Below are 26,717 nucleotides of genomic sequence, written 5' to 3' on the forward strand. Positions count from 1 at the left end.
TTTAGATGGCCTCTGAAGGCCATCTATGTTTTACTTCTATTTCACATTTTAAACTCTCTGAACAAATGCAAGCTACGTTATATCTTCTGTTTCTAAAGATAAGCCGGTCGAGTTTTGAAGTTTAAACGGAACAAAGAAAGAGCCACAGTTACCAGAATAACAAAATTAAACTTGGCAAAAGTAATGAATTTTATTTACAAATACATGTACGAGGATTACAACAGAAACACACTAGGGAAAACTCCATCTCAACAAAAGCAATGATTTATTGGTAATGGCATTAAATGAAACAGATTGACAGTCTCTGGTTATGGTCAAGCAATTATCCAGGAGTTGTAGATAAAAGTGAAGATCTCTTTGATTGCGATAAGGCCTTCCAGTGTCTTTTGCGTCCTAGTGGCTCTCTCCTTTTTTGCCAACTACCTGATAAGAGACAAAACCAGAAATAATGTTTAACCAAAAAAGTCCTGCCAAGTATTTTTTTTAAAGTTAAGTCTCAAAATAAACAGGTGCGACTGAATTTTCAACTAAGTTAATGCATTTAAGCATGCATTACTGTAACACTTACAGAAGCTGTGAATCCCTCTGAAGGGTTAAGAGGATTGCAAGACAGACAAGAAACCTTATCTTTAGTACTCATACAGACAGCAAAGCATCAGCCTCATGTTGAGCAGAGTTAGAAGACAGTAACTGCAGCAGAACAGACCACGCTTAAAAACGTACGTGTTACATATCAAGCATTCAACCTTAATACACTATAGAAAAATATTACAGTGGGAAGAGAAGCACTGGGCGCTCGAATGTAAGTTTGTTCGTTTCCCTTGGCATCCTTGCCGTGTACCTCGCTGAGAACATTCACCTTATAATGCGGCTCAAACCCATAAAGAAATCTGGAAGTCGCCCGATTTTCAGTTATTCCTTGTCAACACGTTATTCCTTACCAAGTCTCCTTCCAATCTCCAATTCTGCAAACTCCACCTGCAATCAGAGTCAGCTTAGTGCTTCCCTTTTCTGAAAAGATCACCGCTGCCACCAGACTTTGGCGAGTCGATTTGCCAGGCAGCAGCAAGCACAACTCCAGCACTCTACATACTGCTGCGCAGGTTTAAAGTTAGCGCAGTCACTGCGGAAGGGTATCCAGGCCCCTCGTTAAGATAACTGAACACAAAATCCTGAGAGCAGAAAACGATGCCATTTTAGTCGCTTTTCTGAAAAGATTCAGGCGTAATTCTAGTGCTCTTGCAGAGCGTTGAAAAAAATATCCATTTATAAACCAAACCAAAATAAAAAGAAAATAAGTCTTAAAGTTTAAGACTTCAAACTGCAGGAGGGACCTTGGGCGAGGCACCGATTCCCCAGTCATTTCCATCTAACTAGAGAGCAGCACTTACAGCTCTGACACGGTGTAGTCAGAATTCACATCAACAGAGACTGGAAGATTACGCTAACGGAGCGTGGAACTTCCCATTACTACCCATAACAACGCTGACAACAAAGGAGTAAAACCTTTCTTGTATCCTAACCAACTGGCTGCTATAGCAAATGTGCTCGGTATTAATGACCTCTGCCGTTAAGTGACAAAATACCACACAGGATTCATACAGCCAGTAGTGAAATCTAGAACTAGGGGGAAAAACAAAACAAAAACCCAAACCAAACCAAAACCCCAAACCCCCACAGCCCTGACCCAGGGAAGTCTCATGGACCCACTGGAAGTACTCTTCCTGATCCTTCCCCTTTTTCCATTTCTTGTCAAACTTCAAGAGGGAGAATTTTTCACTATCCAGCTGCTTTTGGTCAGCTGAGTTATCGCTGTCACAAAGTAATTGAGATCTACTGATGAAAAGCACTCTTAAAAACCATGTTCACCTCCAAGGAACCCTTGACCGGGAGCGTTTCACCACGCTGTAAATTCAACCTAATGCTTAAAGGTCAGGAAAATTCCAATCTGACAACATGAGGAAAGAAGAAAAAAAAAAAAAATCAGAAGCCCAATCACTTGCATTAAGATCCAATTAATCAAGTTAAAAAAAAATACAGTTAAACTTGTCAAGAAGCAATATTTATTCTTTGGGTGTTTCAAAAGCACCAAACTGTGTTCACACACAGATCAAGCAAAAAAAAAAAAAAGAAAAAGAAAAAAAGAAAAAACACAGTCAAAAGATTAAAGATTAGGTGTTAGCAAGTGTAGAACATCAATGCCAAATATTGCTATACCAGTCTGAGGCAGAAATTGACAACTCGCCCATGTGTATTATCTGTGAAAATCAATCACATCAACATGGATATTTTGTCACCACAGGTCAGAGCCCCATTTTCTGACCATCCCACTCCACCTTCCCAAAAGGAAACAGGCTAGTTCAACTTAAACCAAACAGCTGTCATTAGTCTTTTCTCAGAAGCAGGCCCATTTTCCTTCCTTTTACAGAAACAACTGCCATCTAGTGCATCCTAAGGTGGTGGTTACAGCCTGTCATTCCCACACAAAAGATGCCGGTTCTGGAGCAGGCTTTTCCCCAAGCATCAGTCCGGAGCCTGACCGTGACAAAAACACAACCAACTCTCTGGTTTATGACCAAGAGTAGGACTGGAAACACCTCATTACTGAATCTTCTGGAGCAAAGTTGGTTTTGTTTGTTTTAAATATATATTTAAAGAGGTTGAGCACGGAGAATTAGTAGGATGCTGTTGGGGAACCCCAGTCAGGCCACATATGTACACTCGCTCACCAACTCCTCACCGCGCCTTCCCTGAGCAGGTGCTCGGTGCCACTAGAGGGCTAACAAAGAGTGGGACTTTGCAGCCCCTTCTGGCTTGCCTACTGCTTACTGAAGGGTCACAACAAAAGAACACCACCAAGCTCCACCAAGATATTAAAAAAAAGTCAGGTCTTGGTAGAGCATTTCACAAGCCGCATCTCAAACAGCTTTACAAAATTCAATACAGGCTGAAAAATGAGTTACAGAAAATCATTTGTAAAAGCACTGTATGGTATTGCCTTTAAAATGTCAAGTTCAGGATAACAGTGGGAGAGAAGCTTGGTAAGACAAAGGCAAAGAGAAGAGTTTAAGGCAAGCTTGGGAGTGGGGAGCGGAGGGGAAAGATGAGTTGATGAGTCAGAAGGTAGAGAAGGCTTTTCCTGATGGTGGAAGGTGCAGAGAAGGCGGCTCTTGCGTCAGTGCTGAGATTGTGGAAGGGGTGAAAGAGATGCTAGATGAGCAGAGGGAGCAAGGAAGGGCGTAGTACAAGACCACTTCCATCTTATTATTACTTTTTAATTTCTTCTGCCTTTTTAGTTCTTTAGAAATGGGAAGTTAAGCTGAAAAACAAACAAAATGTTACAAGAAATAAAGCAGCAGCATGTAGTGCAAATAAGCAGTTCCAAGTAGAAGGGAAGCCTTCATTCAAGAGGAGACAAAAAAACTCTCACAACCTGTCGATATTCATCTATGCCCCAGTCTCAAAACTGAGCAGCACTGTGTTTTATTCATTAATACCAGAAATAAACAAGAACTATATTGGACATCAATGGTTGCACGCTCTTCCAAAACCAAAAGCACCACAAGTTCACCACAAGATTCACCGGAACCTTCCTAATGCTAAGCTATCAATCAATAGTAAAAAACCCACAGAACTCGCCCCTTTATGCTCCACTGGCAGCTGTCTGCCCAACAAAGCAGCCCAGCTGAGCATCTCTGAGCATCAGAAGCAAACCTCAAGCGCAGCCTGCTACAACTCAAGCGCAGCCTGCTCTCGTAGTTCGCGTGATCAGTTGTGCCTTGAGTCAGACCCTGCGTGGCCAAGAAACAGCAGCATAAACACTTCGAGTGTTAAGGGTATTTTTTGAAAGAAGCAAACGTGCCTTTAAATCAAGCTTTTCCAAAAGCATTTCGGAACATATTAAATACCTATAGGAAGGGAATATTCATCCTAGTCCTCTGCTGTCAAGGGCCTCTTCATTTAAACAGGGCAAAGAACAGGTCTCTCCCCGCTACGCTGTGCTTAGCTCACTACACTGCAGTTAGTTCTAAGCAGACATTTTTTCCTTGGTGTCCCCCTTTTCCACCACTCCAAAGACTTCCCTCCTCCCCAGAGGATAAAAATCAGGTTATGCAAGGAGCAGGATACACACAACATATCAGAACAAGTTTGAAAGCAGCTTTTAGAACTTTACCTACGCAATCCAGCAACACCAACTACAAGCAAGAAAAGGAAAGACATTTTTTCCAGTGGGACCAATCCATCACTGGAACAACCTCCGCAGGGACGTGGCCGAGTCCCCACTGCTGCAAGTTTTCAAGATGTGATTATCTGGCACCCTGTCCAGTCTCATCTAGGCTCCCTTCCCCACACAAGGCTGGATCAGGTGACCTGAGGTCCCTTCCAACCGGGGCGTTCTGTGATTCTACGTACGTCCGAACTAACTTGAGGCCAAAATCGCTAAGGAAGGACTGACTTAACTACACCTGCTTAGTACTTCTGTTATTCTTCAGAGTAGATGAATTTCAGCTTTCTATTTGATAGTGTAAGTACCAGGAACAATGCCTCATTTATATTAAACACATGAACTGACTTCCTGATCCGGAAGAGGCGATTCTTCTTACAGCCCTGTTGGCGTTAGCAGAGCACCACACGAGCAAACACGAGTTTTCCCCAACTGTCTGAAGGACTTGGGACCTGCAGTTATGCACCTTAATCATCATAACTAAAAGCAGGCGTTCAGATCCCACCCCAACTGGGAAGCAAAATACATAAGCCTGATCCTTAGCAGCAGGCACTCAAACCAATGCGTTGTTTTTATTTTTTACCTTGAAACTGAACGTGCATACAATCAACTGAGCAGCAATGTGATCAATCATAAAAACATGACCGGAATCACATTCATGTCCACTTCTTAATTCAAACCCTCCGGGTAAGATACTTAGCAGATTCTTACAAACACTTTTCAAACTCAGGGGAAAAAAAAACATTCCCCCATCTTGTTAATCATATTGCAATACTATTTCTATCATAACTAGAAGAGAAATAGGAACAGTAGAGACAGACTGAGATGAGGGAGTGAGACAGATGAAAGCGTGAGGAGTAGTGTGGGTAACTACTCAAGGAGCTGAAAAGAAAAATAAGGTTTCCCAGTTAATCTACAAACCTAAATATAATTAATGCCCAACGCTATATTAAGGTTTCATAACTGACAGGATCACTGGAAGAGAGGAAACAAAAGTTAAAATTCTTAAGAGCACTGCAACTCTGCCAGACTACACAACCCATTTGTTATGATGAAATATTTTAACAGCCTAATATTAAAACTACATGTTCAGGAAGCAAAATAGGACTATTACATATAGTGTCGATGAGTATCCGAATTGAGACACGATTAGCTGCTTCATAACCCAGTAACACCTACTCCTCTATTTAGGGCTGTTCTGACCAGTTCCTGAACATCCTGACGCGACCAGCACAACGCTAACACCGTGGGACTGTTCCGTCTTGGAGGTTTGCGCTCCCTCCCCTTCCATTTAAATAGAAGTCACAAGACACAAAGGCACATCCTTGGTGGTGCCAAGACATTCACCTGCGAGCTTTAAGGAAACCAAAACTGTTAAATGGCACGGTATTTACCAGGCCATACAGCAGCTTCCAAGCATCCACACTGCACCCCAAACCGCGAGAGATCTGGAAATCCCCTCTAACTACAGCAGAGGGCTGAGATGCCTGGAGCCCCACGCTATTTTTAATGCCTTTATATGGTTGTGAGAGGGCACGTGTGAATTAAAAACCCGCTCCCCACACAAACGCTGACTGGAGCTCAGGTTGTTCCAGCAGTCGGTTTCAGGCCAAGGCAGTACTGCAGTGCTGCGTCCACCATACTAACATTTTGTCCACGCAACTTAAAATGCTGCAGGAAACACACGCTGTGCCGGCTCAACACTAGTCCCAAACCCACGTGACGTTCTACAAAAAAAAAAAATCTGAATTGCCTTACCAAGTGCACCCAATCAAGATTATCAATTAAAAAAAAAAAAATCACTGCTTGAACAATCAGAAGGTCAGGTTTAAAGAGGGCATTTGGCGAAAATAAACTTTCAGTACTTTAGAAAGCAAAACTAATCTACAGAGTTGACAGAGAACTGAAAGCGAGACAGAGATCAAATACCGAGTCAGAGTCCCACCCCGCTCCCAACAATACCAGGAAGTACTGCAGATTAACGATGGTAAAATAGAAACTGCACAGCTCAGTGCAGGGGATGCCCTAGTACCATAAGTACTGACCAAAAAAAGCCATATAAACCAAAAAATGTAAGCAGATTGTAAATCAACTAGCGTATTTCTACTTTTGGGAGAATTGGAAGTGCTATATTAGGAAGGTCTAAAATTCACATCCAGTTAATTTTAGTACATTAGAACAACTTTTTCAATGACTTCAAGTTTCACTGAAAGGCACCAAAACCTGTTAAACTTACTTATTAACTTAATTATTACCTGCAAAGACATTAACTTGTACGTGTAGAAGTTAAGATCAAGTTTTGACATTAAAAATTCCAAGTACCTGACATGTTGGTGAGCGTTAGTGTTATTTTTAACCTTCTGAAGTTACAGGTTATTTGTATAATAAACTCTGTGGTGCTTTCAGTGTTATTGGTCACTACGCAGTAGTTTGTAGGCAGGTGTTACAGCAGTATTTGCCCTTTTACAGAGGCTACTAAGCTTTAAAGCGGTTTATTTTAAAAAGACTTATTACATTTTGAAAAAGTTGTAAGTAGCTTTAATGTTTCAGTCCTTTCAAACCCGTTTCACATTCTCAAAAAAAAAAAAATCAGGAATTGGGAGTGCCTTATTGTTCAGCACTAGTGTGTCTGAAGTCATACTGCGACAAGTTGTTTGCTTCTTCATTTCCTCCTTAAAAAAGCAGATATGTTTAATATAACAGACACCTTGTGACCAAATATTTTTCAGATCTCAAGCTTACTTAATGTTGCCCTGTGAATAAAATCCTTCAAAGTAGAAGTCAAGTCAACCACAAGGAGTCTGTTTCATTTGTACATGCAATTGCTTCTCTACTTCCTGAACACCATTGGAAAGCACGTTTCAAAATCAAGACATAAACCTCCCACCTGTTAAAAACCCCAGCGTTGTCTCTAGTGTATATAACTCAACAGTGCCTCAAGTTTTCATATATACACTCTCACCAGTTAATTTTTACAAAGCTGATGAACAAAAACTCGTAAGCAAGATCAAAGATCTGTAAGATAAAGCTACACATTCTTTTGGATGCCGAAACTACCTTAAGTTGTGGAACTGTAGTAACAACCAAGTGTATTTGTTCCGTCAACCCATTTTTGAGGTTTAAACATTCAAAAGTGCTTTTAAGAAAGAGGACTCACTCGCTTGAAGTCATTCATATTTGTTGCTTGGACTGGAGTTCCAATAAATGTGAAGTACGTAATTCTTGTTGTCTCTTCATCACCATGATTGGACTGGACAAACAACTAAAGAAAAAAACCCAAACACAAGAGTTAAGGTAAACTGTCCATGCCTGAATTAATACATAAAAACGTGAGGCGCCCAAGATTTTTGAACTAACCAAATTAACACGTCTTCCAATTACAAAGGCCTCTGTAACCTTTAGAGAAGCTACTGTCCTCTTATTTTACATCATGATTATACAGAATGTTACTATTTTCCTGGTAGTTTGTTAAAAACCCCACACAGCTTGGATTTCCCCAGCTTCCACTTCAGACTCGAGACCACATTCAGCAAGCCAAAAGAGGATCTAAGAAGTCACAGTTCACTATTCGCTGGAATCTTCAAATGAAGTTAAATATCAATTTAACTACACTTGCTGAAGCCCCTAAGGCTATTCGTGTGTAGTTTACTACTACAGCTTGCACAACTCTCTTTTACAGCATGATTACTAGATCTATGAAGTTATTTTAGGGTTTCAAACAAATATCAAGCTTCTTTTGAAATACGAACTAACGAATTATTGCTGGAATCACTACACTTCTTAAAGCGGACAAATGAAAGAACAAATTTTTTGCATGAAGTAGTATTAGTAAGGAACTTGGAGTCAGAGGGGCAATGAGGTGCTTGTGGATCTTTCCACACTTTATTGTGAGCATGGAGAAAAAAAGGAATGAGAAAGAAAGCAAGTAGTGCCATCGGGAGCAGAGGGAAAAAAGGAAAGGGAGGACAACAGGTAGGTTAAGGAACAGCATGCATTGCGCCCTTTCCACAAGCCACAGCCAGTATCTGTGAAGGCGCCCTTTCTGCCTCAGAAATTGCCTGTGCCACAGACCACCAGACGCTGGAGGGTACGCACCACTACACGCTTGCCCTACACTTAGAAATTTTTTTGTGACGACACCAGATGCTTGCAAGTACGTGACAAGCAAGCTGGACTGCTGATCTGGACCAGTACAGACATTCACCCCTCCAAGCGGCTTCACTGCAGTTGAAGACCATGTATTTTCCTATACAAACAAGACGTATGGAAGGTGAGGGTTGAAATGCTGAAGAAGGCACTCTTCAGACAAAGAAACGGAAGAGCACGTCAAGGACCGACTTTTGTCAAACAGGCAAACTGCAGCGTATTCAGAGATTCTGTCTCTGTAATGATATGAAAAGTTCAACAAACACAGAGAAAACAAATGCCACTGAAGCAGCAGTAATGAAGAGAAGCACACAACAAATGGGGAAAAACAGCATAAGATATGATGGATTATATGGATTAGAAACTACAGAGCATAGAATTAATTAAAAAAACAGGTAAGTTAACTAGCAAACCTAGAAGTAATTATATATATATATATATGAAGTATGAACTTCCTAATACTGACACGGAACTGTTCAATAAGTATGTCTGATTACACATGGCAGAAAAGCAGGACAACTTGTGTATATGACAACTGTGCCTCCTCCAGTTGATTAGGAGCCACATGGCAGACTTATCCACAGGACTATGTAAGCAAGGAGAACTTCTTCACCTGCACCGAAAAGCCAGAGGGCAGACAAGATGACTGGCCATCTCCTTTTTAGGGAGCCCTGAATACAGAACCCAGGTTTAGCTAGGAAACGAGGGGAGCGCTACTGCAGTGTCACACGCAAAGAGTGCAAACAAGCAGAACATCTCTTTAATCACCTTACCACTTGTCTGCTGTTTGCACATCATCCTGGCTAAAGCTGACACAGGATTTTATTAAAGAATACATAACTTGCACTTGTCAGCACAGCTTTGTAGAATATAAGGCTATGTGACCGATCTCCATTTCATTTGGGGGAGGATAAAGTTGGTCGCAAAGGTAACTCCATAGAAATAAGAGATATGAAAAGGAGTTATTTAGGTTCGCCTCCCATTACATTTAAAATAATTGCTAGTAAAACATTGCTAAACATGAAAGTAGCCAACTGATCTAAAATGCAGTCCAACAACAGTAATTCAGGAATTTACCAGAAACGTTTTTACAGAAGAAAAAGTGTGATGAAAAGATTGAGGGTGGATCAATGTTTTGGAGTTACCTGTAACTCATAATAAGCTGGTGATTTCTGTGGCCAGCCCACTGAAATATAGTTTAATTCAATCAACTCTAAGTCCATACATTTGCCAACACGTAATTCAGGCCGTGAAAAGCATTGCCACAGAAAAGAATTCAGGGGTCATATTGGAAAAAACAGTTCAATGCAATACTGCGGGAAACAAGGCTAGCGCAGTACCAGATGATGCCAAGCACAAAGCAATTCCAGCATCAATTTAGTCATCGCACATATTGCAGTAGAACCTGCATCTTTCAAATAGAAGAGGAGAAACCGCACCTGCATTTAAGAGTCAAAAACCCTATGTGAAATCTGTGGAAGGTCTCTTAGAGCAAGAGAATTCGAGAGCTCATTAAAAGACAAAGGTGCTTTGATTACAGCATTTAAGAACCCTCGTAGAGAGCAGGTACCGAGTTTAAAGACATCGCAAGTACTTCACTCGATACTCAGAGAAATCCGTCATTTCTGCAATCAGATTACTGAGAAACTGGATTCCTTGTCTCCTCAGCTCTTCAAATGAAGACAAGATGCCTTTCAAGAAGCAAAAACAGCACACTGTGAAGAGGTGAAAGCGAACCTTATGTCTCATGCTAGGTCAAAAGAGACGTTGCATGCACATGGACCTGTCCAACCTTAAATTCCTGAAATACTTTTAGCATAAACATACAGTATGCAATCAGCAGAGAAACACTAAGAACATTTGCAACAAAATCAACAAACATGCACAGTGCTTTAAAAGCCTACGAAGTGTTCAGCTTGCACAGACCTCAGAACAGAAACTTTACTTACAGTTACACTGTTAACATTCTGAAATTTTACATAGCGAAGCTGGACAATACCATCTTCTTTAATATCATCTGGTGTCAGCTCCAGGGCTTGAGTTGGTTCACTTCTTTCTGCTTCTTCAAAATCCATAGATCGAGGAAGGTTGATAAAGATTTTTACGTACTTTGGACCTTGCCCTGTGTTAAAATATAGGAGTGGTATTCCATTGTTTAAATACATTTATTTTCAAAATGCTGCTTGAGAAGCCCTCGCTTATCACAGTCTCCAGACACCACTCAAGGAAGGCATGAGCTATATATAAAGTATACAATTCCAGTATCCTATCTGCCAATCCTACATCACCACCCTGGACACTGAAGGACATCCAAAGTTGCACTACTCGTCTACGCATCAGAGACAGAATTCCACAAAAAAATCCAATAAAAAGTCTAAAAATAATAGTTTTGCTGTGTCATTTAACACCTGAACATTTTATGTAATTGTATAATGTAAACTGAGTTGCCATAAGAACTAAGCTATACCCTTCAGTAGCTCTCACATTCACTCTTGAATTAAATGTAAGCTTCTCTCTGCAGCACATCAAACCATAGCAAATACTTATATTTGCGTCATACCAAATACCCATGCACAAGGTCAGTGAAAAATGAATGAGAGAATTTGTTATGTGATTCAGTTACAACAAATTTACCAAAGCTGCTGTGGGATTCTCAGAAGGAGAAAGGTTCCAGGGACAACAGTGTCATTTTTAGAAAATTCAGCTAAACACGGGCAAAGCCTCAGTTTCAAAGATATGATTAAGCAGACACTTCACTCACCGTTATCTGGCCCCTGAAGTTTCATAGAATAAAGCTTGACAGGTTGACTAAAAGCTACAGTAATAAGCAGCTGTGGAGAAAAAGGTTGCTGTTAAACACTGCTTTCTTCATTCTTAAAAACAAACATAGCACAGTAATTAACTAGAAATAAGTCTGAGCTTTGAAATAAAATTAAGTACTTACTTTCACTATATTCCACACACGCACTAGTCTGTCACTTTAAAACATCAGCAAATGCTACTCCGCTTGGAATTTTTTCCATACATAAAGGGATATGAAACTGGAAATACTTCAACCACCTTTGTACACTCATTTTACTTCCATCCTACTACCATCTCCCACTCTTACTTACACCACCATAACAATATAAAGTAGACAAGTTCTTAAAAAAAGGCTTGCAGACCAGACCATCGTTGCAAATATCCACCGTACCTGCTCGTCACAGTCTGATTCCAAGTAGGTAGAGTCTTTACGTAAACAATTATCAAATCCGTGCTCATCACTCTCATTAAGACATTCACAGCCGGCTTTATTGATAAACGGCATTAAATCCATCTGAAAGTAAAAGCAAGAGCGTTGCTGAGTGCTTGATAAGTGTGCCATGAACTCATCTGGGATTAGTAAACATTGGAATGAATGAAATTCTTCATTCAACAGATTAAAATAACAAGACACACACAAAACCTCAGGGGTTTATATCAAAAGACATTGCAAACAAAAACTATGAATAGTACAGTGCTCAGATGTATCCTGTTCGTAACTCAACAGGATTTTTTTCCCCTCCGTTCAAAATCCTGCACCCCTGGAACACGTGCTTGCCGTTCTGAGAGTAAGAAATTGGGCACAGGGAGAATTTTCAGGTACGCTTTTGATAAGCAAGACTACAGCATCGGAAGTCACACCACAACACAGACAAACTGACATTAGACTGAGCTATGATCAGCTCAAGAGAAAAAAAAAACAACAGAAATGGGCATCCCCAAAAATATACCATATATTGCAGAACAAATTAAAAGACCACCACTGTAGTTCTTAACAGGCTTTATACGCAAAGCTAGTCTTACTTTACTTCTTTTTCAGCACTGTATACAAATTAACTTCATGAAACCTTTTCCTACTCCTTTCTCCGTATACTTTGTTAAAAACACAGAGTAACAGAAAACAGAAGCTACACTATTCACCAGGAACCAGTTTGTTTCATTGCTCAGTTCTTTTGCAAAGGGTCCAACTAAAAGCTTTAACATATGTGCATTCTCAGATTGAAGCAGACCACTATCCATGCTCCAAGCCACTTAAAAGGTGGTATTATTGCAGAGGCAGAATAATCTGCATCCATTTCCAGATAACCAGTATTTTTTTGTCTGCAACTAAAGTAAACCAAGTCCAACTGAAGCACAATAAGCCAGGCTAAAAATCAAGAATTTCATATCTTAAGGCCATATCTTAAGGATGTATCAACATCTCACACCATAACAGGACAAATTAAAAGATCAGCGATGAGGGCTCCCCTCAGCCTCCTCTTCTCCAGGCTGAGCACCCCCAGCCGCTCCTCCCCAGCCTTGTGCTCCAGCCCCTGCCCCAGCCTCGCTGCCCTGCTCTGGCCACGCTCCAGCCCCTCCATGGCCGCCTTGGGGTGAGGGGCCCAGCGCTGAGCACAGCATTCGAGGGGCGGCCTCCCCAGTGCCCAGTGCAGGGGCACTATACATTACATTACGTATACTATACATTCCCACAGTTCCACAGAGGATTCCACAAGAACTATAAACATAAACATTCACATATAAAGTGAAGTGCAACGCGTGCCATGGAACAGTTAGCAAGTAGCTGAACTGCTAGAAATTCAAGTGACCCGTGCCCTGGCAGCTTATTTAAATGAGAAACATTCGGCTGGATTTGCACCCTGCTTACATTTGCCTGATAGGATACAGCTAGCTACGAATTTAAAATACTTAACCTCCAAAAAACCTGGTTCTGCATTTAACAACATAATTTGGGGTTCTACAGACACTCATCACAGCTAAGTTCAACATATTAGATCTGCTAATGCAAAGTAATGTGCACACTGCAGCAACTAGCTAAGCACTGAACTGTGACATACGATTTAGGCGAAATGTAATACACCACATAACTAACTGTGCTTATACTTTTGGTAGAACAATAGACAATCTCATTTAAGGAGTAATATTACACCAAGGATTGCTTGGAGAACACCACCTAGGACGACAGCTCTAGGAAAGTGTTCTGTCACATTAGAGTTCTCATTTACATGTGTTTGTTAGTACAGCTGTCAGACGGGCTTATGATTTGCAACGCACAATTGCCTTGAGGTAACATGAAAACAGGCAGAACACGGTGAAAACAATTTCCTGAGAGCACCAATATTTCTAAGCGGATTGCTCCCTTATTGGAATTTTGGCCAAAAATTCAGGTATCCCTACAAAGTTTTCGTTTACCTAGAAGACGTGGGCAAATCCAAATCACGCAATGATAAAAAAAACCCAGCCTGTTCATGAATACCCCTTTTTAAATTCTTCAAAAGAAACGTTAAAACCAAGTTTTAGTTATAAGAGATTTTGATGCAAGGTTTAAAAACCACTCAGTCTGAGAACATATATTTAGACATGCTCACTTTTCTTTTTCACAAATTACTAGAGAGTTAGAAGTTATTTACTTAGTTTATGTTATCTGGGAATGTGTGATCAGCAGTTACTGGAGTGATAGGCAGTACCCCTACAGAAACAAAGTGAGATGCATTAAGCATTAAATTGAAAGCAAATTCGCAGTCAGCAAGAAGTAATTCTTGTACGCCACTCGGACCAGGCACGTCATCTTTTCCAAGTATTCCTGTGAAGTTTTGTTACTTATGTATTTTTATATCCTTGTCATTCTTTTACAAGAAGACATCAAGAGAATACTTTGTAATACCATCCACTTTTGCAAACATTACCAATGAGGCAAAAGAAAATATATCACGAGATACCGTTTATCTAACAATACCCTCCCAAAGGCAGCCTATTTTCGGGGCAAGCTGCTATAGAAGAAAATGGAGCTGAACTCTTATGAAGATTAATTCCTTTGGCAACAGAATCTCTCCCTTTTTTTTTTTTAAGAGATGAAGTAAAGAGGATTAAAGAAAGAGTAGGGAGCAAGAAGAAGAAAGGAAAGCCCCACATGAACCTAGCACCACATAAACAACAGAGAGGATTTCTTAAGGAACAACTAGAGCAACTTCTCAACATTTTTGACAACCATGTTTAACAACGTCTTTCCCCATGGACATTTTTACACTTTAAAAAATGTTTTGGGAAGACAGATTGTGATGTCTGAGAAGAAGAACGAACGAGAATAAGCAGCTGCAGCAAAAGGTTCATCACAGAACATTAAATTCATTATTTTAATAACTAAGGGCTATGCATGGAGATTTTTCTTAAAACATTTTACAATTCTATAACCATACTTACTAAATATGTACATCTTAATTTTCTAATTTTGTCTGAAAAAGGAAACCCAGACAAGCAATCTTCTCAAAGCCATAGGGAACTTGCAGTTTTGCCTAAAGTAGTATTATTTGAGTTAGAGTATGTTTAGAAAGCAACAGATACTTTTTAAACATTCAAGTTACACAAACATTAAAAAAAAAAAAAAGATCTTAATGTAAGAGATGCATACATATCCTTTCGGGATATCTGTATCTTCACTGTTTCCAGGATCATTCTCCAGGTGCTGTTTAATTTTTTCTTCTAAACCTACAGCATCTGCTCCTTGATATTGGTCGATTCGCACTTTGTTTCGGAAAAACAGAAATGTTGGTGTTGCTGATATATTATTGGTAGCAGCTGTTCCCTGGAATGCATAAATTAGTTACAAGTGTTACCTAACAGAGTATTACCAATACGAGACAGAAACATTAGCTTGCTTCACCTAGATAAGAATGCACACACTAGAGATTAGTCAAGCTACATCACTTCAAACTTCACAAACAATATTTGTTGTTTTACAAACAGCTTTAACTCAGACAACAATTTTAAGTTAATTTAAATTCTTCAGATCCTCCTAATCCTTTACACATTTGGGCATTCTTTGAATGGACTTCATGTTGTCAGGAGATTTGTTGGTACACCATAACAATCATATTACTTATTTGCTCTCAAAATTAGAGGACGGCTTAATCTAACACTTTTACCTCACAAGCTTTCTTTACACCTGCATTCCTTCCTCTCCCAAGCCACATTCACACACACGCAGGAACTGCAGCCTGCTGCTGTAGAAGGTGAATCCCATTTGATTCCTGCCTGTATTCATACCTGTTACGCACCCGTAGCAGTTTTTCCAAAACTTTCCATAATTTAGTGTCATATGCAAACATGGTTACCACTTTGATGTTCACCTCTCTGCTTTGTAATTCCTGGTAATTCAAGACACTTCCTTTCAACATACCATTGTTAATTTTTGTTAACGACCCTGAAGTCAATCGATAGCTCATCTGCAATGCTGATGTCTGTTAAAAACAGCTGAGGAGTACTTGAGAGGAACCTAGTCCCACTAATCCTATCAGTTCATTGCATATTTCATCTTGCTCAATAATTACACCAATATTTGTTTGCAAAGACTTACTCTTTTTAATTCACGCTGGTGCTATCTTCTACATTTAACGGTATTATCTAAATAGTACAAGCAGCAGGAACCGTTAAACTGTCTATACACTGCTTAAAGAAAGGACATCACAGTGGTAACTGCAAGAATACTTTTCTAAATACAAGTGTTGTTTGTTGTGCATATCCTAATTTTGGAGAATTTCACAATATGGCTATTTGTGATTCACCAAACGGGTCAACAGCCACAGGATACTACTCTTAGTATACTGTCTGAACAGTTTTTCTTCAAGTTTCCCATTCACTACATTCTCTGCTCTTTCTCTTCCAACTGAAAATATGTTTTTGAATACCAACCTGGCATTGGTGCACGTCTACTTCCAAAAAAGTTGCCTGGGGATATTTGTTACTCAGAGCATTGAAAGCTGGGGCTATCCTTAAACAAGGGCCACATCTGTGAAAACAACACACAGTTTAACTTAACTCAATCTTTTTTTGAAAAACGTCTGCCCCAAATAGAATTAGCACATTCGTGTTCTTACTGATATCCTTGGTACATGTGAAAATAACCTTCCTACCTGGCTGACAGATGGTGAGCAATCTTGGTGATACAATTAAGAATGACATTTAGAAACACATCATGAAGTGCTAATTCCCACTTCCTCAGACAGCTTCAATGTCACATGATTAGCTTCACCTATTAATTAATACTAACTTCCTATTTTCCCTCTAATGGGTTTAGCTCCAGCATCTTTTACCACAAGCCGAAGTCCTGCTAACTAAACTGACATAAGGGAGGGCAAAGAGTTGCCTGCTTTTCCTGAAACGGCAAAAAACACTCTTAACAGAAAACTAGTACTCGCATTTCAGGTTATCTCCTGTGAAAAAATGGTATCTGCAGTAAAATCTACAGGTGACCTGAAATATTTAACAGTAATGATGTATCAAACCTTTTGCAGGAATCATAAAATTCTTACTACAATAAATCTCACTTCCTACAACTGTAAGCAGTTACCACCATACATATAAATGGTACATATAAAATACATACTTGTTAGTTATTATACCTTTGCTGGCGTATATGAAGCATACAGATGCAACTATTCCCGCAAAGGAGTACTCTTACAACTCAGCTTGCCGTGAAAGAAGCAATTAAAAAGCAAAACGGCAAAAAACCCCTGCAGAAAGCAATTAAAAAGCAAAACAGCAAGAAACCCCAGCAGAAACTCCCTCCAACAGCATATCAACATAGGCTGTATCTAAACCAGAGCGGCCTGTCAATGTGAATCTGCCAACACACAGAGCTGTAAAACAGCACAGACGAGATCCGCTTCACCTTTCCTATTCTCTCTTGACAGAGCGGGTATGGATCCATAGCAGCGTAGCAAAGCAAACTCAGAGATATTGATATTCTAGGACATCAAGCCATTAATCTAACTGGAACCTAATATATTGGGTTGTCTGCAACCAAAACATTTTCCTGGGCACACGTATACGGGGTATTACTGAGCTCACCAACACCTCTACAGTAACGGGTGAGGTTGATTTACCTAAAAAAAACCCAAACCTGACCCCATAACTAAGAAGCAGCAACCAGACATGGGATGCGGCAGAGCAATGCTTTTTTTCAGTACCCATTCAGATACACAGCTAGAGATTCCTGGGGCCTCTTCCGAGTGTAACATCCCTCACAACGTTAGACCTGAAGTCTTTTGAGCTCCAAACAGCCATTGGAAGTGGAATGGTTCAACTGTACATTTAAATAAGGGGTGGAAAGATGAAGAAAAAGAGTATAGGCACTAAAAGCTAGGACTCTGACGATAAAGAGGTGCACTTGGAAGCCCAGGACCCCCAACACTATCCCTATTCTCCCTAGTTCTGCAGATTACTGTGAATAATTGAATCGCTGAGATTTCCTTTGGCCGCCAATTGAGCCAGATTACACCACACTCGTATTTCAAACCCCCGTTGAGCAGGGGAAAAAGGACGTCTGTTTGCCCTAGGCAGAAAGGATGAGGACCCAGCTAAGTTTTGTTAAGGCAAAAGATGTTTTTAGCAGAAACCAGGAACGATGCAGCTCTCTCAACAGCGGCTTCCTGACCTGCAACTGGATTTTAAGCCTCCTCAGAGCACCTGAGGGATGACAGGTTCGGAGGGCGGGGGAAGTTGGCTCAGCTGCAAAAAGACGAATTTAACACCAGAAATACGAAATACCACCTTATTCTGTGACTATACTCGTATACTACAGAGAGGGAGCGTCACTAACGCTAAAGAAACCTGCCTCGCTTTCAAATAAATAAAAATACCAAACCCCCTCGAGGGTCTCTCGTTACGGGGAGCCGCCTCGGCCCCAGGCCGGGGCGGGAGAGGGAAGGGCGGCTGCCGGGGCGGCGAGGAGACGCCTCCCGGTGGGTCAGGCCCAGCTCCCGCTCTCCGCCGCCTCAGCGGGAACGGGGCCGGGCCTTGGGGCAGGGGGGAGGCGGGGAGCGACCCGGGGCGGCGGCCGCCGCCCCGGGTCGCTCCCCGCCTCGCCCCGGCCCGCGGTGAAGGGAAGCGGGAGCCCGCATCCCGCCCTCACTCACCCCCGCATGGTGAACTTCACCACGGCCAGGCGGGAACCGGCAGCGCTGAGCTCGGGTTGGAACTCGGTGTCGTTCGCGATGACTTTCACGCCCACCATCCTCGCCGGGCGGCGGCGGGGAACCGCGCTGAGGAGCGGCGGTAGCGGCCTGCTATCTGCAGCGTCACGGCGGGAAACGGGAGCCCGGCATGCACCGCTCGGATCAGGGCGCAGGCGCGACCGCAGCGCCGCTCCCCGCCGGGCGGACATCTTGAAGGAGGAGCGCCCGGCCGCCGCCATTTTGGGAGAGGGCAACGAGCGGAGAGTGAAGCCGCCGCCAGGCCGTCGGCCATTTTAGTTAGGGGCGGGCAGGGCGGGAGGCGCTGAGGAGAAGGGGGGCGGCTGTAGCTCGGCCGCGGGTCCTGCCGGCGGGAGAGGGGTTGTGCGCGGCGGCTGGGAGCGGTGGCAGGCGCCTAGATGCCATCCCTTCCTCAGGAACGGGGAGGAGAGCCTACCCGCGGCCTTCCTGGTCCGGGGCCCACGCCAGTGCTTTGGCCAGGGCTGGTTCTAGAAACATAGAATTAAAAATAAGCTGTGTTTTATCCTGCAAATCTTCTGTTAACGAGTGGAAACAGAGGACAGTAGGCTTTACTGTGATTTTTGAAGATGAGTGGAGCAGCACTCTGACCAACGCTGGCTGCTGAAGCTGCCTCTGAGACCACCAGTACCAGGTGCCCCAAACCGGCCAAGAAGCTCTCTGGGTTGTCAGAATGCCCCTTCCCACCGCCCCGGCAGGCGCCTGAAGCTCACTGAGGCGCCTCGCGTACCCTAACAACGCAGAACCGAGGAGCTCCTGCGGCTGGAGGGAGCCTGCCAGGCCGGCCGTGCCCCGGCAGCCACGGGCATGCCCAGGCCGTCCCGGGCATCGCCAAGGATGGAGGCCTCTGGGGAACCCGTCCCAGCCTCTGGCCACCCTCGAGGTAAAGAAGTTCCCCTTCAGTAAAGAAGGGCTCCCTCAGCCTCCTCGTTAACGCATTCATTGGTGACACAGGTGGAACAGTATAATTAACGTTTAAAGGAACAAAATGAAAATGGTTAGCATTTTTATTAGCACCTTATTTTAAGAAAACTTAATGCTTTCCGTAATGCAAAAAACATCCTCGAGCCTTTCATAGCAGCTAGTTTAAAACAATCTCTCTAAACACGAGAGCAAGAAAAAATACCTACTCCTGTTGTGATATAATGCTGCACGACTTTGACCAACGTTGGCTTCAGGAATTTATTATTATGGGACAACTGGAGAATCTCCATTCTCCCAGCTGAAAGCAGTTCACATGCTAAATAGGCTGCTGGTACAGGCAGGCATCTGTTCGTCTGGGATGACAGGGCATCCCTGCGCACTTGCCAGGCGCCGGGCGGCTGTGTGCGATTTGCTCTCTCTATACCGATACATTGATGTATCTCGGCATTACTTTGATCATCAAACACATACCAACACGGTGACAATGTTTAGCCATACTTTTATTTCAGCCATACTTTTATATTCCACAGTTGAACGGAAATCGCTTACTAATTCAACAGCAATAAAAATCTGGAGTGGCTTTGTCTTTAGGGAACCGGTGGTATGGAACGTATCAACACCAAGTCCCCACGTAGGTAATGCATTACGTGCCGACATATAGTAAAGCAAGTTGTGAACTAATTTCCCTATTTTAATTACTTCTGGCCAAGAGAAAATGTTCTCTCTAGTTTCAACTGCAGAAATAATTTTCCCTTTCTAAACAGCTGTGATGCATTGCTGTACGGTGTTAAACAGCTGATAGGAAAACCACCAGTGCCGTTAGCATCAGCATCTCTGATGACTTGCATGTGACTAAACCTGATTATTCACACATGCAAAAAGCTAACACCAAAAATGGTGCTTCGGTTGCAAAGAAAATAAAGAAATGAAGTCAACAACCTACCACACCTTCTTAGCATGGCCCACTGACAAGGCCCAGAGAACAAATCCAGCTTGGGTAGGTTGCCATCTCCCAGACCTCTGCTTTATTTCACCTAAAAATTGGAGAATGCGTCGGGTAGGAATTCTCTCAAAATGTGCTAACTTTAAAATTGTCCTCGCTTTGTTATTGACTAGTTTTTGTGACATTATGGGGATGACACTTCTCTTTTACAGACAGAAGTGACTTTTTTTTTTTCCCCAGTTTCCCGATGCTATGGTTTCTCATAAAGCAAAGTGAGCGTGGTAACAACTGAAAAAATGAGGAGGCATAAACGCCCAGAAGCAGGAAGGGGAAACAGAGAGAGCGAGATCGGCAAAGTGTTCGGATCAACCCTGTTCCAGGAGAAACAAGGTACAATTAAACCCAGAACGTTCTCTGCCCGGTTTTGCAACGTCATCGCTGACGACTTATCAGCGCGCTTTACTCGCCCGCACGTGCCTCTGCATAAACTCCACCTGGAGCCGGCGGCCGAGCGCGGCCCTTTCGCCCCCCGCTCCCGCAGCCGCCCCGTGCCCAGCCCCTCCGTGACCGCTACCCCCAGCCCCGCTCCCGCGGCTCCCCGAGGGGCCGCCCTTCCCCTCAGCCGGCCGCGGGCCGGGGCAGGGCAGAGCCCGCGGCCCCTCCGCCGCCCCGGCCCCGCCACCGGCCGCAGGCCCCGGCCGCGGCCCTCCCGGGCACGCCCCGCCACGCCCCGCCGCCCCGTTTCCATGGCGACGCCGGCTGCCGCTGCCTGCCGTCAGTCACGACGGCCGGGGGCTTTGCGACAGCGGCAGTAGGAGTCACGGCAGCCGGCGGTGTCAGCTGGGCGCCGCACCGGGCGCGGGCGAGGGGCCGCGGCGGGGCCCGGCGACCCTCCCCACCGCCCCGGCGGGGACAGGTGAGTGCCCGCCGGCTGCCGGCAGCCTTCGGGCGGGGGGCACCCGCCCCCGCCATGGTGTGCGGGAGGGGGCGGCGGCACCGGCACCCGCCTGGGGGCGAGGGCGGCCTCCGCCCCCGGGGGGCGGCAGCAGGTGGCGGCCCCGCGGCGGCCTGCGGGCTCCCGGCCCACGCCCGCTGAGGCGGCGGCGGCGGCGGGCCCGGCCGCAGTGCCCGGCCGCAGGGCTCGGCCTGGCCTGCCCCCGCCGGGGGGCGGCACAGGGGGTCGGTGCGCGGGGAGAAGGGGTCGGTCACGGCGCGGAGAGGGGCGGCGGTGGCGGGAGCAGCGCAGTGCGAGCCCCCGCGCCCTGGCCTGCAGCCCGGCCCTCCCCGCCGCAGCGGCAGCAGGCTCGGGGGGCTCCGCCTGCGCGGCGGTGCCGGGTGCCGGCCCCCACCGTAACGCCTGCGGGCCTCGGGCTTGCTCTTTCCACGAGTTTCAGCCCAGAATGCACCCCCCTCCGGTGTGCACCGCGGGCTTGCGCTTCTCTGCGACGGCTTGGATGTGGTACGGGAGTCAGTGGTAGGCGACCACTAATGGGATGGAGAGCTCTTCCTCTGGTAATGGAAAGCTATCTGAGGAGTGGCTCTTCACACGGAAATATCAGGGAAATAATCCTTTATAGGAACCTGAATTTCTTTTAATGCCAAATTTCCTTATGTTGCGGCCTCTCTAATCTATTTCCTTTTCCAGTGACAGCCATGTGATGTTACTGGCAGCTAGGGGTGTGATTTAGAGTTTACTTTGCAACTGCTTTGGATAACTGTCCTTCATGTGATTATGACAGTTTTAAACAGGAAAAAGATATGCGGATTTAATGTGTCATCAAATTGAGTGCCAGAAAAACCTGCAAATGGCTTTCAAAGGTATCTGTTAACTATAATGAAGGATTTAGGGTCCCAAATTACTGTTTCCTTTTCTTTCTCATAACCTTCTACATATATAGGGAGTGGTGGATTTTTGGGGGGATAACCAATCTTACCTTCACATTGTTAAATACTTTTGAATCAGACTTTTGTAGTAATTCCCTCAGCTGGGGCAAGCAATTACCTTTCATTGGATTGTCGCAGTTGTTATTGCCACCTAAAGATTAAGGAAGAGCTTGTGTCTTAACTAGTTACTTTTCAATTTCTACTTTGGAACACAAGTTTGTATTTGTTGAATTTATTTTTGTTCTTGAGTGTATTGGGAATGTCGGACAGTAACACGATCTTTTTATTTAGATTATTGTAATACGTTGTGGCCAATTCAAGACATAAAGTCCTGTGACAAGCATTGTCTCAGGGTGCTTGAAACACAGATGTGTTATATGATGTAGCATTGCAGTTTGGAGATAACTATTACAGATAAATTGACTTAGGGGGACGTAGAGGTACTGGTTGCACAATGTTACGGAGAAGCTCCTGATTTAACGGAAGAAGCAAAGAAGACTTGAGGTGATGAATTTTGAATGAACAAAGTACCTGGGGATAAAAGAAGGCCAGGTGCCATTAATTTCTTTATCCTTGATCAGCACCATGAGAATGATGGCCTGGTTTGTTAGTCATTGTTACCTGGATTGAAATCACCTTTTCACTTCACATAAACTTCAGTGTAGCCTAACAGTTTTGACCATGTTCAAAATAGTAGGTTACTTCTCTCCTGCAGATACGCTTAGCTCTGTTTTGATGAGTAGGGTTACTGAGGCCGGTGTGAATATTCATAGGAGTAAAATTAAGTGTGCTGTGTTTACGAAACCGGGGCCTTTGAAAAGTCCTTGCACCACTGAGTTACGTAGGGATACGTCAGTTCTCCTTGATAGCTGTTGGGGGCTTTTTTGTGTGTATTGAAACAAGTAAAGTTGAGTATCAAAATGAATGTAGTTGCCATCTACTCCCAGCTGCTGTCCTGTTGTGTGTGCGTGTTTGGGTGTGCATGCATGTCCATGTGCATGGGGTGGCATTACAACTCCCGGTTTACCTATCTTTTTGCTAAGCCAGTTTCCTGACTTTGCTGTCATCATGAACAAATTGTTTCTTGATTGTACAGCTAACGATTGCATTCTTCACCTGTTTACTTGTAATACTCTCTTAGTGAAAAATTACTTTTTTTTTTAAATACTTCTTTTTAAAGGTCGTTGCAATAATCTTTTTGTAGTTGCAAATCAGAAAGGTGTGCTGTTAATTGGATAAAGTATAAAGGTACAGCTATCATTCTCTAAGTTTTGTATTCAGTGCTTATCAGATGCAAGCTGAAATGATAATGATTTGCTACATGTGTCAAAGTGCAAGACCTGACCTGATAGATTGTTTTATAGCGTTTTGTGTCCTGCAGATATGGTCCAAAATTTCTTTTAGCTAAGGAAAAAAAAAAATCGGGGATTTATTTGCTGAAAAAGTATTACTTCTCGGTTGGCATGGGTTTACAAAGGGCAAGTTGTGCGTAACCAACCTGGTAGCCTCCCATGAGGAGATGACTGGCTGGGTGGATGAGGGAGAGCAGCGAGTGTTGTTTATCTTGACTGTCGTAAGGCTTCGACACCGTTTCCCTTAAGATCCCTGCAGACGAGCTGATGACGTATGGGTCTGGATAAGCGGTCAGCAAAGTGGATTGAAAACCCACGGAATGGTCGGGCTCAAAGGGTTGCCGTTGGCAGCGTGAAGTCCAGCTGGAGGGTAATCGAGCACTGGGACAGGTCACACAGGGCGAGGTGGCGGAGTCGCCGTCCTTGGAGATATCCAGAACTCGACTGGATGCGGGCCGGGGCAACCTGCTGTAGCTGACCCGGCTTTTGCAGGGGCTGGAGGGTATGATCTCCTGAGGTGGCTGCCAGCCTCAGCTGTTCTGCGATTCAACCTCCTTTTGTTAGGTTAATGACAGCTTAAGAAGGCAAAAATGTTTTGCGTTTGGTCCCTTTGTAGTGAGTCAAAACTAATTCCAAAATTACTCTGAAAATTACGGACAAATCTTCAGAAACAAGCGGAATTTAATTGACGTAGCAAACTCTACTGACCATTTGTATTTAATAACAGAATTGCTTATTTCTTCACCATCTATTTAAAGAAAGGTGCCGTTGTCTAAATATGTGGGTTCTGATAATGAAATATTTCTGCTACTCTGGGTAAAGTACTTAATTTTCTTCTCCCTACCTCATTAATCCTTTTTATCCATCCCCAAGTATTAAATGGAAAAGGTCATTTGTAATTAAATTTAAAATCACCAGATATTTATAAAATGCATTGGATTATTCAAATGGAAGCCATGATGTAACAGAAATGAGCCTTTACCGTAAACGTATGATTGTCTATATGTAAATGGTTTTAGGAGGGGTGTTACAATGCTTAACTAATGTGTTTTTGAATGAGAGATTCTGTATGCGTGAAAAATATTAGGCATAAAAATTGCTGTTCATTTGAAAATATGCAATCCACTTAGAAGGTTTGTCCTGATGTCATGGATGGCAGCCATCTCTGTACTTACTGGTGGCAAATCTGAATAATAACGTAATTTAAATTCTGCTGAAAATACAGAAAAATGGCATTAACATGTGGTAAACATTGATAGGGAAAGGGATGATTTATTCTTAACCTTTCTGAATTGCTTTGTTTGAACATAAGCACAGTTACATTTATTTAAAAGCAGATGTTCATTTGGCAGCCTTTAATGGTTCGTTTTGGAGCTCTTACATACTGAGAGCATATATGATAAAGAAACAGTCAATTCATAGATGCATTTTTTTTGGCAGATTCTTTTAGTGTCCACACATATCCTAAGATTAATTCTTTATATGCACGTGCTTTAATTGAAATAAATGTGTTTGGAAAGAGCTCTTCTTGGCTTTTGCTGTACTCTGTTAAGACCACGGTAGATTTATTTATCTTTTTACTTCTTTCCCCAAAGAAGTGTTCCTTTCTCCTGGCCTGCCTCGTACCCTGCCCGTGCGCCTGGTGTACCTGGATCCATCTCCCCGAGGAAACGGGCTCGAGCGCAGCATGGGGCTCGCTGAGCTCAGTCGGGGCAGTGTCGTGCCACGGTGCTGGAATGGGATATACGGAAGTATTCTGCGAATCTGGCGGGGTTTATGTACAGCTGACGCTCTCTGTTTGGGAGGTGCCGCTGCGATTTGCTCCAGACCAGAGCACTCTGTAGCACTTAGGCGTGCAGCGCTTCCGAAAGTGCCCAGGTCACTGCGAATTCCAGTGGGGTCACACGTAGCAGATGAGCAACGCGATGGTAGCGTAGTGTTCACGCACACAGACTAAACCTAAAACAGGTTTCTTTTTGGTGACAGAACAGAAGTTACTCCCCTGGTTTTGTCGTTGTAGCAATATTACCGATGTTTTAAAGTTACGTGTGCTAACTGTTAGGGCTAAGTGCTGTAAGAGGGTGAAGAATTTGTGTGCTTCTGTCTGCCTCATCTGTGCTTCGAAAGCCCTCAGCAGATCAAATGAGTTGGGCAGCGTGTTTAGTTGTACTGAAGGATGATGTTAATCTCGCCTGGAGACGTCTCCAGTCCCGTGTTCGGTTCTTCCCTCCTCTCCTTTAGCTTTGTTCTCTACTCGTGCAGTCTGCAGCATCGTTAGCCCTGCTTCTTCTTAAGCCTTTCCTCATATATCTACCTACTGGAATATATGAGGGCAAGGAAATGTACGTACGCGTCAGATGCTGTGCTGGCCACAACTGTTTTTCCGCACGCAGAGCCTGGAAATACTACCGGCTAGAAAATTATATCCACTTGCTAGTGACAGGCGTGAAAGGAAACTGGTTTTGTTGTCCCAAGGCAATGCAGCAGGGAGAAGTCGCTCTCACTTCTGGGCTTCCTACCATAAATTAATTTTGTTTGGGTGCTTTTTCTGTCTGTAAAAATCCTTATTATGGATGCTCTTCCAGGGTAAATAACTTGAGGTTTACAAGGTTTAATGAGGTCTCGTGGCTTCCCATCATGACTGAAAGCTGTGGGAAAACTTGAGGAAATCGCAAATAAAATGTTCCTGTTTCGGGAACAGTTTGTATGCAGGTGGAGGAAGGCTTGTGGATTTTTTTGCCTGTCTGTTGCTGTCACTTGGAAAAATAGAAGTATATGCAAAAACCGGACAGACAGGAATGCTAATCGTTTTTTGAAATACTGGAATTAGTTTCCAAGTGTGAGTTGTGGCAGAAGGTAATAACCCATATGATAAAGGCTTTGAGTCCTGCTGTGGTTTGTATGCAGAATGTTTCTGTTTAGGTGTTATTCTGATTTGCTGCATATTAGGTTTATTTTATATGACAGATGAGGCAGAGGACCAGAAAAAAATTACATGACTCTACCTTTAATCTGTTACAGAAACAGTTGTTATAAAGCTCTCTGACCGTGCATCTGACCTTTTGTCTTTACACCCGTGGCTCTCCTACCTGGACGTTCCCCTGATTATATTGAACAATAAGCTATTATTAACTTTAAAATTTTCTGTGAATCTGCCTTGTACCTTCATCATCAGACTTCGATTTGAAATTATTCTTATGTTTTCTGATTGTAATTTGGTTCAGTAAGTTAGC

The 26,717-nt window shown here is 43.4% G+C and overlaps 2 protein-coding genes across 8 annotated transcripts in view; one reads left to right on the forward strand and one right to left on the reverse strand.

The window, feature by feature from the left end:
• Window positions 1-165: 165 nt before the first annotated feature.
• Window positions 166-18,717, reverse strand: TXNL1 (thioredoxin like 1). Its single transcript, XM_087772857.1, has 8 exons — window positions 18,307-18,717; window positions 16,082-16,178; window positions 14,802-14,975; window positions 11,565-11,687; window positions 11,133-11,202; window positions 10,321-10,493; window positions 7,383-7,487; window positions 166-423 (listed from the first exon to the last, which is right to left on the reverse strand). The coding sequence occupies exons 1-8, from the start codon at window positions 18,582-18,584 to the stop codon at window positions 394-396; spliced, it is 1,050 nt and encodes a 349-aa protein (XP_087628983.1). The 5' UTR covers window positions 18,585-18,717; the 3' UTR covers window positions 166-393.
• Window positions 18,718-19,113: 396 nt separating this feature from the next.
• WDR7 (WD repeat domain 7) overlaps window positions 19,114-26,717 on the forward strand; it is a 151,496-nt gene continuing 143,892 nt past the window's right edge. For 2 of the 7 annotated variants that reach the window (XM_087772854.1, XM_087772852.1), the window contains exon 1: window positions 21,016-21,164. The gene's annotated coding sequence lies outside the window, so the exon portion shown is untranslated. Of the gene's footprint in view, window positions 19,265-19,603; window positions 20,639-21,009; window positions 21,165-26,717 lie in introns of those variants that run through there. The other 5 variants (XM_087772849.1, XM_087772850.1, XR_015707919.1 and 2 more) reach the window with 5 other exon arrangements.

The sequence above is a fragment of the Nipponia nippon genome, unplaced genomic scaffold, assembly GCF_047370975.1.
Source record: "Nipponia nippon isolate SJK-2023a ecotype South Korea unplaced genomic scaffold, ASM4737097v1 scaffold_37, whole genome shotgun sequence".
Classification (NCBI taxonomy): Eukaryota; Metazoa; Chordata; class Aves; order Pelecaniformes; family Threskiornithidae; genus Nipponia; species Nipponia nippon.

What these genes read in the sequence shown, in the direction of transcription:
- TXNL1 (XM_087772857.1), bottom strand. Translation starts at nt 18,584, where the DNA reads ATGGCGGCGGCCGGGCGCTCCTCCTTCAAGATGTCCGCCCGGCGGGGA. An exon ending in CAGATATCCCGAAAGGATAT is followed by an intron (nt 11,688 to 14,801) that starts GTATGCATCTCT and finishes TTTTACTTTCAG; the next exon opens with ATGGATTTAATGCCGTTTAT. An exon ending in AATCAGACTGTGACGAGCAG is followed by an intron (nt 11,203 to 11,564) that starts GTACGGTGGATA and finishes TTTTCTCCACAG; the next exon opens with CTGCTTATTACTGTAGCTTT.